At 43.2% G+C, this 13,982-nt stretch overlaps 1 protein-coding gene across 2 annotated transcripts in view; it reads right to left on the minus strand.

Moving 5' to 3' along the window:
* Positions 1–13,982, minus strand: part of CASP10 (caspase 10) — a 44,157-nt gene extending 30,175 nt beyond the window's left edge. For both annotated transcript variants that reach the window (XM_033231973.1, XM_033231974.1), the window contains exons 1-4: positions 13,818–13,982; positions 11,438–11,779; positions 9,401–9,494; positions 3,732–3,867 (exon numbers count right to left, since the gene is read on the minus strand). In XM_033231973.1, coding sequence (XP_033087864.1) covers positions 3,732–3,867; positions 9,401–9,494; positions 11,438–11,778 — 571 coding nt within the window. In that variant the 5' untranslated portion in view covers position 11,779; positions 13,818–13,982. The remainder of the gene's footprint in view (positions 1–3,731; positions 3,868–9,400; positions 9,495–11,437; positions 11,780–13,817) is intronic.

A 13,982-nucleotide genomic window follows, 5' to 3' on the forward strand; every position in this document is an offset into this window, starting at 1 on the left:
TCAGCTCTATTATGTGGGGGGAAAAGCAAGTTTTAGAATATGATTAGCATGGTCTTTGTTAAAAATATACGTGTCTCTCTCTCTGTGTGTATGTAATATCTCTGTACACTTACAATTGTTTCCATATAGAAGGAAATCAATAAGTATATATTCCAAACAGTGGTTATCTTTGGGAAATGGGTTAGTAATAGAAAAAGAAGAAAAGGAGAAAGACGTTTACCTTCTACACTCTATGTTATTTTAATTATTTGAATTTTTATTTAATTTTATTATAATTATGTACCTTATTTTAATAATAAAAATACTAGGCTGGGCGAGGTGGCTCATGCCTGTAATCTCAGGACTTTGGGAGGCCAAGGCGGGTAGATCACAAGGTCAGTAGTTTGAGATCAGTGTGGCCAACATGGTGAAACCTCGTCTCTACTAAAAATACAAAAATTAACTGGGTGTGGTGGTGCATGCCTGTAATCCCAGCTACTCGGGAGGCTGAGGCAGGAGAATTGCTTAAACCTGGGATGGGGAGGTTGCAGTGAGCTGAGATCGTCCCACTGCACTGCAGCCTGGGAGAGTAAGAGCCCGTCTCAAAAAAATACCAAAGCAAACACCAAGGCTCAAGATAACTTAAAAAGTTAGGCAGGTGGTCCTTAAACAAAGCCAGTGTCCTCGCTTGGACTTTGGATCACACACACTTACAGAAAAGTCTAAACCCTGCACACCTACTCTTTTCAGTCCTTTAGACTTTCATCTTAACAGCAGAACTAGGCTCAAACTCTTAGAACTAAAGAAAGTCAATATTAAAATATCAATAATGATTGACACCCAAAAGAGATCACACACAGGTAGGTTATAGAAAAGAAAAATCAAAATTAGAATTCTGCTGATATAAAGCTCAGTCCTGGGCCAGGCTCAGTGGCTCACGCCTGTAATTCCAGCACAGATCACTTGAGGTCAAGAGTTCAAGACCAGCCTGGCCAACATGGTGAAACCCTGTCTCCATTAAAAATACAAAAATTAGCTGGGCATGGTGGCAGGTGTCTGTAATCCCAGCTACTCAGGAGGCTGAGGCAGAAGAATTGCTTGAACTTGGGAGGCGGAGGTTTCAGTGAGCCAAAATCATGCCACTGCACTCCAGCCTGGGTGACAGAGCAAGACTCCATCTCAAATGAAAATAACAAAGCTCAGGCCAGGCACGGTGGCTCACGCCTGTAATCCCAGCACTTTGGGGGGCCGAGGTGGGCGGATCACGAGGTCAGGAGATTAAGACCGTCCTCGCTAACTCGGTGAAACACCGTCTCTACTAAAAATACAAAAATTAGCCGGGTGTGGTGGCGAGTGCCTGTAGTCCCAGCTACTCAGGAGGCTGAGGCAGGAGAACGGTGTGAACCCAGGAGGCGGAGCTTGCAGTGAGCTGAGTGCATGCCACTGCACTCCAGACTGGGTGACAGAGCGAGACTCCGTCTCAAAAAATAAAAATAAAAAACAAATTTCAGTCTTCAAGACTCACTGAGGCAAATGTAATTAACTACATAGAAGCTAGTGTGTCTTCTTTAGAATTTAACTATCCAAAATAGTATGACCACTTGCCCTTTGTTTACTTCATATGGGATATGACATTACAGAAAAATGACAATGTGTTTAGAAAAAAACTCAGAGCTCATATGAGGATTTGAAATGTTCTTTCCATATCAACCTTCTGCTTCTTATTTCTCATTTGATAATTTGATGATAGAAAGAACTGTTTTTATTCTTCATAACTTAAATTATGCATTTATTCATCATTTTACTGCTTGAGATTTTATCAATTTGACAACAGTATATTTTGCTCCTCAACTCATTCTGTGTTAACCAAATTCTTAGAGAGACGTTTCCTCTTAGCTAGTTTCATTTTCAACCAAAGAAACCTGCACACTAGAGTCACTCACTGAACTAAATTAAGGGTGTGGCATAAAAGTTTCATGAATAGACCGGGCGCGGTGGCTCACGCCTGTAATCCCAGCACTTTGGGAGGTCGAGGCGGGCGAATCACAAGGTCAGGAGATCGAGACCACAGTGAAACCCCGTCTCTATTAAAAATACAAAAATTAGCCGGGCGTGGTGGCGGGCGCCTGTAGTCCCAGCTACTCAGGAGGCTGAGGCAGGAGAATGGCGTGAACCCGGGAGGCGGAGCTTGCAGTGAGCCGAGATTGCGTCACTGCACTCCAGCCTGGGCGACAGAGCGAGACTCTGCCTCAAAAAAAAAAAAAAAAAAGGCCGGGCGTGGTGGCTCAAGCCTGTAATCCCAGCACTTTGGGAGGCCGAGACGGGCGGATCACGAGGTCAGGAGATCGAGACCATCCTGGCTAACACGGTGAAACCCCGTCTCTACTAAAAAATACAAAAAAAAAATAAAAACTAGCCGGGCGAGGTGGCGGGCGCCTGTAGTTCCAGCTACTCGGGAGGCTGAGGCAGGAGAATGGCGTAAACCCGGGAGGCGGAGCTTGCAGTGAGCTGAGAACCGGCCACTGCACTCCAGCCGGGCGACAGAGCGAGACTCCATCTCAAAAAAAAAAAAAAAAAAAGTTTCATGAATATACTCATGCGTTTTTATGTATAGCTCGTTTAACAGTGGAGAAATTGACTTAGAAAAACACAGATATTTAGTGTATTGACACGTGGTGAGGCAGCCAGGTTTGACTTCTGCCTTGTGCTTCTACCTGTATAAAATATCACAGCAGAACTATCTTTATCAGACAGACTTGGAAAAAAAAAAAAAAGAACCCACAAGAAAATAAAGTTCTTCTTTGATAGTAGTTTCTGAGAATGTGAGGTCTTCCTGACTTTTCTCTCTGAGAGAGTCATAGTAGCCACATGTATTGAATGCTTAGTCCATGCCAGACATGCATTTTACAGAAATTATCTCCTTCAATCCTCACAAAAACCTAGGAGGTTGGTACTATTATTATGCCCACTTTATAGATGGGGAAAGTGAGACATAGAAAAGCCAAAAAAGTACCACTGCACCACTAGTCAGCGGAGTCCTGGCCATCCGACTCCATAGACTCCACTCTCACGCCATGCTATCCTGCCTTCTTTTTCATGTTATTTCAGTTAAAACAAAATTCCCTATACTCTCACTTCCATATTAGAATCAGAAAAAGACATTTGTCTAAAACTACTTCCCTGCACTGGAATATAAGTTCCAAGAGGGCAGGAGCTTTGCTCTGAACTTTGCTATATCCCCAACTTCTAAAGCAGTGCCTAGTACAAAATATGAACTCAACCAATATGTGTTGAAAGAACAAAGGGGGAGATTTCTGGCTTTCCTAGCAGAATATTATCAGAATGATGAGTAAATATCACACACGGGCCAGGAGCGGTGGCTCACACCTGTAATCCCAGCATTTTGAAAGGCCAAGGTGGGTGGATCACTTGAGGTCAGAAGTTCAAGACCAGCCTGGCCAACATGGTGAAACCCTGTCTCTACTAAAAATAGAAAAATTAGCCAGGCATGGTGGCAGGCTCCTGTAATTCCAGCTACTCGGAAGGCTGAGGCAGAAGAATCACTTGAACCCAGGAGGTGGAGGTTTCAGTGAGCCAAGATCATACCACTGCACTCCAGCCTAGGTGACAGAGTGAGTGAGACTCTGCCTCAAAACAAAACAAAACAAACAAACAAACAAAACATCATGCATGGCCAATTGCTTTAAGAATTTCCATGGTCTAGTCCAAGTTAGCAAGCACAAGCTATTTACCTTTCTCTCTTTTGTATTTCTCTATGTTTCTCAAAAGTTTAGGTACAACCACTTTGCAGAGGTCCTCCAAGCATGTCAGATTATCTTCATCTATTTTATCTTGTTTCTCTAGAAGTGCCAGGAAACTTAGGGAGGTCTACAAGAGAATCAATAGAGTTACATTTACTTGCCTACTGATTATCCACTCACTCAAATGTTACCTGCATGGCCAGTAGGCACTAGGTTTTGCACTGATAAATAAGATATAACAGCATCTGCCCTCAAGTTGCTCAGGAGTGTAGGGGAAGAGGCGTTACCAAGCAAATCTGTATACAATCTATATTAATACCAGATACCAAATATATATAACTCTATGCAACAGGGACAGTGCTTGCTGTATATTAACAGCACAACAACGGATTGAGTAGATACTATTATATTCCCCGTTTTAAAGATGAAATAATTGAGGCACAAAGAAGTTCCAGTAACTTGCTGAAGGTCACAAAGCTAATTAATGGCAGAGCTGGTACAATCTGATGCCAAAGTCCATGTTATTAACCACTGAACTCTAAGTCACAGCTTTTTTTTTTTTTTTTTTTTTTTTTTTTTTTTTGAGGCGGAGTCTCGCTCTGTCGCCCGGACTGAAGTGCAGTGGCCAGATCTCAGCTCACTGCAAGCTCCGCCTCCCGGGTTTACGCCATTCTCCTGCCTCAGCCTCCCCAGTAGCTGGGACTACAGGCGCCGCCACCTCGCCCGGCTAGTTTTTGTGTTTTTAGTAGAGACGGGGTTTCACCGTGTTAGCCAGGATGGTCTCGATCTCCTGACCTCGTGATCCGCCCGTCTCGGCCTCCCAAAGTGCTGGGATTACAGGCTTGAGCCACCGCGCCCGGCCTGTCACAGCTTTAAGTGATACTGATTAGGAAACCAGCAAAAGAGGGACAAAGAAATGAGGGGAAAATGTTTTGAAAGAATTTTGTATTTGGTATTTTAAAAGAAAAAGAATTTTCTGAAACAAAAAATCACAATTTGGCTAGTATTATTATTACTATTATTATTTTTTTATTTTTTTTTGAGATGGAGTCTCACTCTGTCTCCCAGGCTAGAGTGCAGTAGTGCAATCTTGGCTCACTGCAACCTCCACCTCCATTCAAGCCATTCTCCTGCCTCAGCCTACTGAGTATCTGGGATTACAGGCTCATGCCACCACACCCGTCTAATTTTTGTATTTTTAACAGAGACAGGGTTTCAACATGTTGGCCAGGCTGGTCTTGAACTCCTGACCTCAGGTGATCTGCTCGCCTTGGCCTCCCAAAGTTCTGGGATTACAGGCATGAGCCACCTGCCAGGCCAGAAACTCGTATCTTGACAACATCCTACCAGGAGGAATAAAGGGCTAAGATGTGATTACAGAAGCAATGATGGAAATTCATTATACTTTCTAAAAGTTTATTAGATATTTAATACATCACACACACACACACACACACCACACACACACACACACACCACACACACACACACTTAAATGGGACCTGGACATTAGTTTAACACCACTCTGGTGAACACTAGCAGCAAACATCTGAAAGCTCTTTTTTTGCTTGTTTGCGAAAGAGTAAGTTCAGGTGTGGTTTCCTTTAGACTCAACGTTCTATGCTGATTGCTGTGCTGAGAACGGATTTCCTGAGAGTTGTGAGATCTCTCAGGACATGTGTAGGCCAGCTATACTGCTTACATTTCTATGAAAGCTATCAAAGAGAAAGCCAAGAACGTCCCTCAAAGGCAAGGTTATTTGTGCTCCCCTAGAGAGACCGTATGAATTTAGAACCTTTCCGTTTTGGCTGAGAGGTGTTCAGGCCCTTTTCCAATGGCGGGTAAGTAATTTATTTCTGTGATAAGGTCTTTTGCAATTGCAGTTGCAGATAATGCAGCCTCACTGAGCCCTGGTGTGGAAACATCTGTGTTGCTTAAAGACTGTCCTTTACACACTTCCAATGGCTGGCCTAATTGCAAAATCCAATACAGATCAACCTGAATTATCTGAGGTGTGTAACTCAGCCACAATTTTGACATGAAGAATGAGATCTCCCCACCCCCCAAACAACAACAACAAAAAGCTGAGATCATTTGGAATCCAAAGAGGAAATGTGGTTTTCCTGAATTTGACCTGGTAACATCACAGTTCCATGCCACAGCTAAGCACAGTTATGTTTCCTTTTACTAGTACTGAGAAAAACAAAATCAATTGGCCACTTGAGCATGTGCATTTGATTATTTAAAAGCTATTTTAGTAGGGGAAAGATATTTGGAATGCTACTGACCATAAAAATAATTCTGGCCGGGCGCAGTGGCTCATGCCTGTAATCCTAGCACTTTGGGAGGCTGAGGCAGGTGGATCACCTGAGGTCAGGAGTTCGAGACCAGCCTGGTCAACATGGTGAAACCCCACTTCTACTAAAAATACAAAAATTAGCTAGGTGTGGTGGCGGGCGCCTGTAATCCCAGCTACTCGGGAGGCTGAGGCAGGAGGATCGCTTGAACCCAGGAGGCAGAGGTTGCAGTGAGGCGAGATGGCACCATTGCACTCCAGACTGGGCAACAAGAGTGAAAGTCTGTCTAAAAATAATGATAATAATAATAATTCTGTAGCCACAGATGTCTTCAAGTAGAGTTCTAGAACCTCTGCAAGCAAAAGAGAGAGAGAAAAAAAACATTTTCCAGCTTTTCTTGTTTGAAAACTAACACTCAGCTTTAACAAACGACCTTTCTCTCATCCCTCATCCCCCACCTCATATTGTTCAGAAAGTCCCTAACATAGGACGGGGTATAACAATAAAAAGTGGTCTCATTTTACGTATAAACCTAAACACTGGAAAATTTGTGAGTGGATGCCTTGACTTGGGAGAGAATGTTATCAAAACCACCTGGAGCACTTGTCAAACTACAGGAATCTCCTCTGACTTTGAGAAATTCTGTATTTAAGGTATAATGCTACCATTTTAGCAGGTAATTGCTTTGCAGCACTGCAAATGTGCGCACTGAAATTTTATGGCAAAAGCGGAATATCCTTACAATGCTTTATAAAAAAAATTCCCTAAAACAAAATCGCCTGATTTTTAAAATTCTCCAAGAATTACTGAACCTTTAGGTTGTGTGTGTGTGTGCGTATTTGTAAACACATGTGTATATATGTAGTGTGTGTATATATATTTACCCAAAAGCAATGAGCCTGCCAGCATCTAGTTTATGGTCTTGCTATGACATCTGTCATTAAAAGAAGCCAGGGCTTTTGGGAGAAATGAGAGATTCCAGGACTGGGCAGAAAATATATAAGAAAAACCTGGGATATTTTTGCCAGATAGTAAAGAAGCCATCAAAGACTACTAAGGTCATGTCAAAATGACTTAGGAACCAAACTGAAGATGCATCCCCTGGGAAAAAATGGGACAATTGAACTTTTTTTCTTCTTTTTTTTTTTTTTTTTTTTTTTTTTGAGACAGGGTCTCACTCTGTTGCCCAGGCTGGAGTGCAATGGCACAACCATTGCTCACTGCAGCCTTGAATTCTCTGGGCTCAAGTGATCCTCCCATGTCAGCCTCCTGAGGAGCTGGGACTACAGGTGCACACTACCATGCCCAGCTAATTTTTGTATTTTTTGTAGAGACCAGGTTTTGTCATGTTGCCCAGTCTAGTCTCAAACGCCTGAGGCTCAAGTGACCTGTCCACCTCCACCTCCCAAAGTGCTGCGATTACAGGTATGAGCCACCATGTCCAGCCTCAATATGAACTTCAGTAAGGATAATAATTGCAATAGGTTGAAATACCTCACATATGTTTAAATCCATGAGTTTAAATTTATATATATTTTGTAACGGGTCACCTTCGGAGAATAAGAAACCAATTAACTTAAAAACTGGATAACTAGGCGGAGCACAGTGGTTCACGCCTGTAATCCCCAGCACTTTGGGAGGTTGAGGCAGGTAGATCACTTGAGGTCAAGAATTTGACACCAGCCTGGCCAAATGAAACCACATCTCTACTAAAAATTCAAAAATTAGACAGGTATGGTGGTGCATGTTTGTAATCCCAGATATTCAGGAGGCTGCGGCAGGAGAATCACCTGAACCTGGGAGGCAGAGGTTGCAGTGAGCCAAGATCACACCACTGCACTCCAGCCTGGGTGACCAAGAGAGACTCCATCTCAGAAAAAAAAAAAAAAAAAAAAAAAAAACTAGATAGCTAAACAAAAAGAATCAGGGATTTACATATAAGCTGTACCATTGGGTAACCAAATAATGGATGAGAGGAAAATGAAATGATAGAATTCTAATAACTGGCCAGGTGCAGTGGCTCACACTTGTAATCCCAGCACTTTGGGAGGCTGAGGCAGGTGGATCACGTAAGGTCAGGAGTTCCAGACCAGCTTAGCCAATATGGTGAAACCCCATCTCTACTAAAAATACAAAAAGTTAGCCGGGTGTGGTGGCAGGCTCCTATAATCCCAGCTACTCGGGAGGCTGAGGCAGGAGAATCACTTGAATCCAGGAGGCAGAGGTTGTAGTGAGCTGAGATCGTGCCACTGCACTCCAGCCTAGGTGACAAGAGTGAGAGTCCATCTCAAAAAAAAAAAAAAAATTCTAATATCTCCATTTTTGCAACCCCTCAAAATTCAATATATAAACTGGTTGAACATCAACAGTTGCTAATATCAAAGATAAAGAGAGAGAAAATCAGGTACCTCCTGATGAAAAAATAAGACTACCTATAGTCCTGCCAAACGGATCTGACCTGAGTCTGATGAAGCCTCTGGATTCAACTGCCAGTCTGCAGGAAATGCAGAGGACAGAGGAACATGCCAAACTGCACCACGAGTGTGCAATTCACAAAACCCAACCTGTGAGAAACTCCACAGGCCAACCGCCCAGATTCTTCAACAGATACATTTTAAGAAAAAGAAAGAGATTTGGGGGCAGGGAGGAAATCTAACCTATAGATTAAAAGGCACTTGAAAGAAAAACTGGACAAGGCCAGGCACAGTGGCTCACACCTGTAATCCCAACACTTTGGGAGGCCAAGGCAGGCAGATCACTTGAGGTCAGGAGTTCTAGACCAGCCTGGGTGAAACCCTGTCTCTACTAAAAATACAAAAATTAGCTGGGTATGGTGGTACATGCCTGTAATCCCAGCTACTGGGGAGGCTGAGGCAGGAGAATGGCCTGAATCCAGGAGGCGGAGGTTGCAGTGAACTGAGATCGTGCCACTGCACTCCAGCCTGGGCAACAAAGCAAGACTTTGTTTCAAAATAAATAAATAAATAAATAACACAGCAGATGCCAACAGAAGTGAGCATTTACTGCATGCTATACCAAATACTGGCCTCATGCTAATGCTTCATGCACATTGTTTCAGCTAATTCTCCCAAAAGTCCTAGAAGGAAGTCATACAATTGCCCACAATTTTACATCTAAGAAAATAGAGACTAGAAAAATTCAATCATTGGCCTCACAGCACAGGTTTAGAATTAGAATCAGGACCAGAATCTAGGCTCATCCAGCACCAAAGCCAATGTTCCTAACCATTGTATGATACTGTCTCCCACAAAAAATAAATCTCCCTAAAAACCCTTTCCAGCATCTTTCTAATCATTGATTAAGACAGTACCCACACAGACCCATTCTGTATGACCCACTCACCATTTCGGTTTTGGGAAGAGAGTCGTTCAGAAGGAAGATCATCTCCTTTAAGTTCTCTGAGTCAATGCTTTGTGACAGTTCGTGGAGCAGGTTTCTAAGACACATACCCAAAATGACAAATAAAGCCTTACACTTGCAGAGGACACCATAATCAATCAAGTGCTTTCATAAATGTTTTCTGTCAGTTGAATGATCAACTCTATGTGTAGACAATTATTAATCCCATTTATAGATTCAAAAAATTAAAACTTTCAGTTTCTAAGTAACTTGTTTAGATAAAGATAACACAGTAAGTAGTAGAAGCAGGCCTTCTGACTCCAAGTCTAGTGCTGTTTTTAACCACACTAAGAAGGCATATTTAAAAAAAAAAAAAAGAGGCATAAAACACAGTTCTGACATGCCCTCCCATCTCCTGATTCCATCTAGAAATTCAGGCTTACTTTACAGGCCCTTAGTAGAGAGGACCCCAGACCAGCCAAGGTACAGTCGATTGTATATTGAAAAGGGAAGAAAGCTATCCCAGCTTCGAGATAGTCATATAATCCAAAACCAGAAAAAGTGAGGATTTCATCCACATACTAACACCCCTATGTGTCAGAGACTGTCCCTCAGATGTTTAGCCAGAAGAACGGAAATATGGATTTCTGGAATTCATCATTCCTTCCACTGACTCAAGGGCAACTCAGGTTCTGGGAGCCAGCTCCACCACTAAGGCTTAATGTGTTCTAATTGCACAGACCATAAAACACCCTCCAAAGGCTCCTCTTCGTGAGGTTCTCTGATGTGGACACTATGTCAGTGAACAATTTTAAACACTGTCATCAGCCTGATGCAGTGGCTCACACCTGTAATCCCAGCACTTTGGGAGGCCAAGGTGCGTAGATCACTTGAGGCCAGGAGTTCCAGACCAGCCTGGCCAACATGTTGGAAATCCCGTCTCTACTAAAAATACAAAAATTAGCCGGGTGTGGTGGTGGGTGCCTGTAGTCCCAGCTACTCAGGAGGCTGAGGCAGGAGAATCACTCGAACCCAGGAAGCGGAGGTTGCAGTGAGCCAAGATGGTGCCACTTCACACCAGCCTGAGTGACAGAGCGAGACACCATCTCAAAATAAAAATAAAAATAAAACGCTGTCATCCATGATAAGACCAATGCCTAAATTTTACCTCTTTGGGCAAAATGCCTGTTTTTACCTCTCTGGATTTCCACCCAAAAATATAGAAATTTCTATAACTAGACATGCTAGACATGGCATAAATGACATCCCTCTCTACCCCAGAAACTCATCTCTTTTTTCATCTTGCTTATTTTGCTCCAAGTATGCATTACTCTCTTCTCAAGACCCTGGGAAACACGTAGACAGACTAGTGGATCCCAGGAGGGAGAAGATCCGCACGTGTGGTGGCTGGTAACCAGGGAATACGCAGGCTCTGCCACACTGAGGTGGGCTTCACTGCCAGTGAGAAGTAAAACAAAGGGAAGCCACCTCTAGGCCCAGAGCTTGGTCTTGAAGCTTTGCTGACCTCCCAACTCTTAGCTCATTAGCATCAGAGGCTGAGGAGGTTTAGAATCTCCCGGTTTATCAGGCCGGGCGCGGTGGCTCAAGCCTGTAATCCCAGCACTTTGGGAGGCCGAGACGGGCGGATCACGAGGTCAGGAGATCGAGACCATCCTGGCTAACACGGTGAAACCCCGTCTCTACTAAAAATTACAAAAAACTAGCCGGGCGAGGTGGTGGGCGCCTGTAGTCCCAGCTACTCGGGAGGCTGAGGCGGGAGAATGGCGTAAAAACCCGGGAGGCGGAGCTTGCAGTGAGCTGAGATCCGGCCACTGCACTCCAGCCTGGGCGACAGAGCGAGACTCCGTCTCAAAAAAAAAAAAAAAAAAAAAAAAAAAAAAAAAAAAAGAATCTCCCGGTTTATCATCCAAGGAGGTAGATAACCAAAAGATCTTAACTGCAGCTTCCTTTCAAAGCCCAATGGCCAGACTGAACACTAGATGGGAGATCCTCCCATCTCCACCATAGACCCATCCTCACCTAAATAGAGAGATCTTTCCTTTGATAGGTAGCAATTGCTCCACTTCCTCTTTGGTATAGTTGAGGTACTGCAGCAGCTTCTTCTGCCCTATGATATATAGGAGTTCCGCCAGGAAGAAAGAGTCTCCCTCACTCAGCAGATCCTCTGCCAAGAGATGTTCAAAAACATCTGAGGCTGAGCTGGACTTCTCCAGCTTCTTGTTGGGAACCAATCCTATGCAGAGAAACTTGAGGCGCTCCACATCTTTGACCTCCAAGTTTGAATCAATAATCAGAAGCTTCTTACGAAAGCTCACTTTACAGTTTTTATCTGAACTGGAACCTTGAGATTTCATGGCCATCCTGAAAGGGACAGAGAGGTGGGGCAGGGCATTAGAGAGTGAGGACATATGGCCGCCTGACTTCCCAGGCCCTCCCCTCACCACAGCCTCCTCTGTTCCGGGCATTAGACTTTCCTGGAAGTGTTGACAAATAAAAATTACTGCGAGGCTACCTCAAAAACCAACAGCCCAGAAAACTTTTCCCCCAACACTTGCAAGTTACTTTTTAGGAAGCTTGGAGGGTGCTTATATTGGAATTCAATTCACCTTGATTTCTCCCCAAATCAAAGTGTTCCCAGAGGGAGAAAGTTAAGATGGAGGGACACAGCACAATTTCCCTCAAGCCTGGTAGCCTGATTGAAGCCCTTACATTCATTTCTACTAAGTGGCAGAAATAGCACTTGGATCTATGCTTTAAGTTTTAGACACAAAGCAGTCTGGGGGAGGCAGTGTTATCCTTATGATCTATCAACCCAAAGACAGCGAGGTACCATGAGGTATGTGTATTACATCTTAACTTCAGACTGCTACCTGTAAGAGGGCAGGCCTTTATCTTACAGAAAGGGAAGGCATAATCCTAGACCTCAAGCCTGAGCAACATGGCGAGACCTGGTCTCTACTAAAAATACAAACAATTATCAGGGCATGGTGGTACGTGTCTGTGGTCCCAACTACTCAGGAGGCCGAAGTGGAAGGATCATTTGAGGCTGGGGGGCAGAGGTTGCAGTGAGCCATGATCATGCCACTGCACTCCACCCTGGTGACAGAGTGAGACCCTGTTTCAAAAAGAAAAAAATAAATAAAATATCCTAGACCTCAGCAGGAAAGGGTGGCTTTAGACAAGAGTTGCTCAAATCAGTGTAGGAAGTTACAAATTACATGAGTCAGCTGCTGTGTCTATGGAGTAGCCATTCTTTTGTTTCTTTACTTCTCTAATAAACTTGTTTTCACTAAAAAAATACATACTACATGAGTCAATGTTTCCATCTGACTAGTTTATAAACTACGCTATTCTCTATACTAAATTTCGTCATAATCAGAGGAGCAATGCAGTGATAAAATTTTCATTGTAATGTTATTTAGTCTATAAGCATTTGAGGTGTATAGTTATTATGCAGAACTTGGCTATTTTTAGAAACAAGAAAATACTTTATAAAGGAAGGAACAGGTAGGGTGCCGTGGTTCATGCCTATAATCCCAGCACTTTGGGAAGCCAAGGCGGGTGGATCACTTGAGGCCAGGAGTTCGGGACCAGACTGGGCATGGTAAAACCCCATCTCTACAAAAAATACAAAAATTAGCCAGGCATGGTGGTGCACGCCTGTGGTCCCAACTACATCAGAAGCTGAGGTGGGAGGATGGCTTGAACCTGGGAGGCGGAAGTTGCAGTAAGCCAAGATTGCGCCACTGCACTCCAGCCTGAGTGCTGGAAGGTGAAAGAACGAGACTCCATCTTAAATAAATAAATAAATAAAGGAAGGAAGGAAGGAAGGAAGGAAGACATAGTAAAAATCAAAACCTCCATAACAAAGAGTGGTTACATTGAGGGGACATAACTATAGATAATACACATTTCCTTCTGGGCTTCCAACTGAATTTCTCAAATTTTATGCATATGTGAACACACACATTACTTTTGGTGTTAAAAGAAACAAAAAAACCACAAAAAATGTCATTTTTAATTGTGATAATCCAGGAGATCTTCCCTGCTACTAGCCCTGAGGTCAAATGAGTGGTTTATTGGTTTAAATGAGACACCTTTCTATTCTACCACATCTTGCATTTGCCTTGTGGTTTCTTGACAATTCCGATCTTTAGTTTTAGTGAGTCTACCAAACTTTTAGTCTCTGTGAGCTCACATATTTCTGCCCCAGTAAAAGGCTATGTTGGAGGCTTCCGGATTTTTTAACTTTTGTTTTCCCAGGCATGACAAAGAAATCTAAGTAAAAATAGTGCCATTGCTGACAAGTTTTTGCAAGTTGCTACAACATGAAGCCATGAAGCAAAGGAAAAGATCCAAGCATGAGACTCTGGGGTAAGAAGGGTTGTTAATTACATACCTTCAGATCAAGCTCCACCAATCCTCTGGAGGTAAACAATTCTCAGGGAAATTGCCTGAAAACAAAGTTTTAAAGAAAGTAGAATCCTCTGTGTGCTCCAAGGTCCAAGGAAGCTCCCATTTGCTTGGGAAGAGACTTCAAGACTTGCTGATCGTTAAGTGAAAA

This window comes from Trachypithecus francoisi, unplaced genomic scaffold, assembly GCF_009764315.1.
Source record: "Trachypithecus francoisi isolate TF-2019V2 unplaced genomic scaffold, Tfra_2.0 Lachesis_group13, whole genome shotgun sequence".
NCBI classification, from domain to species: domain Eukaryota; kingdom Metazoa; phylum Chordata; class Mammalia; order Primates; family Cercopithecidae; genus Trachypithecus; species Trachypithecus francoisi.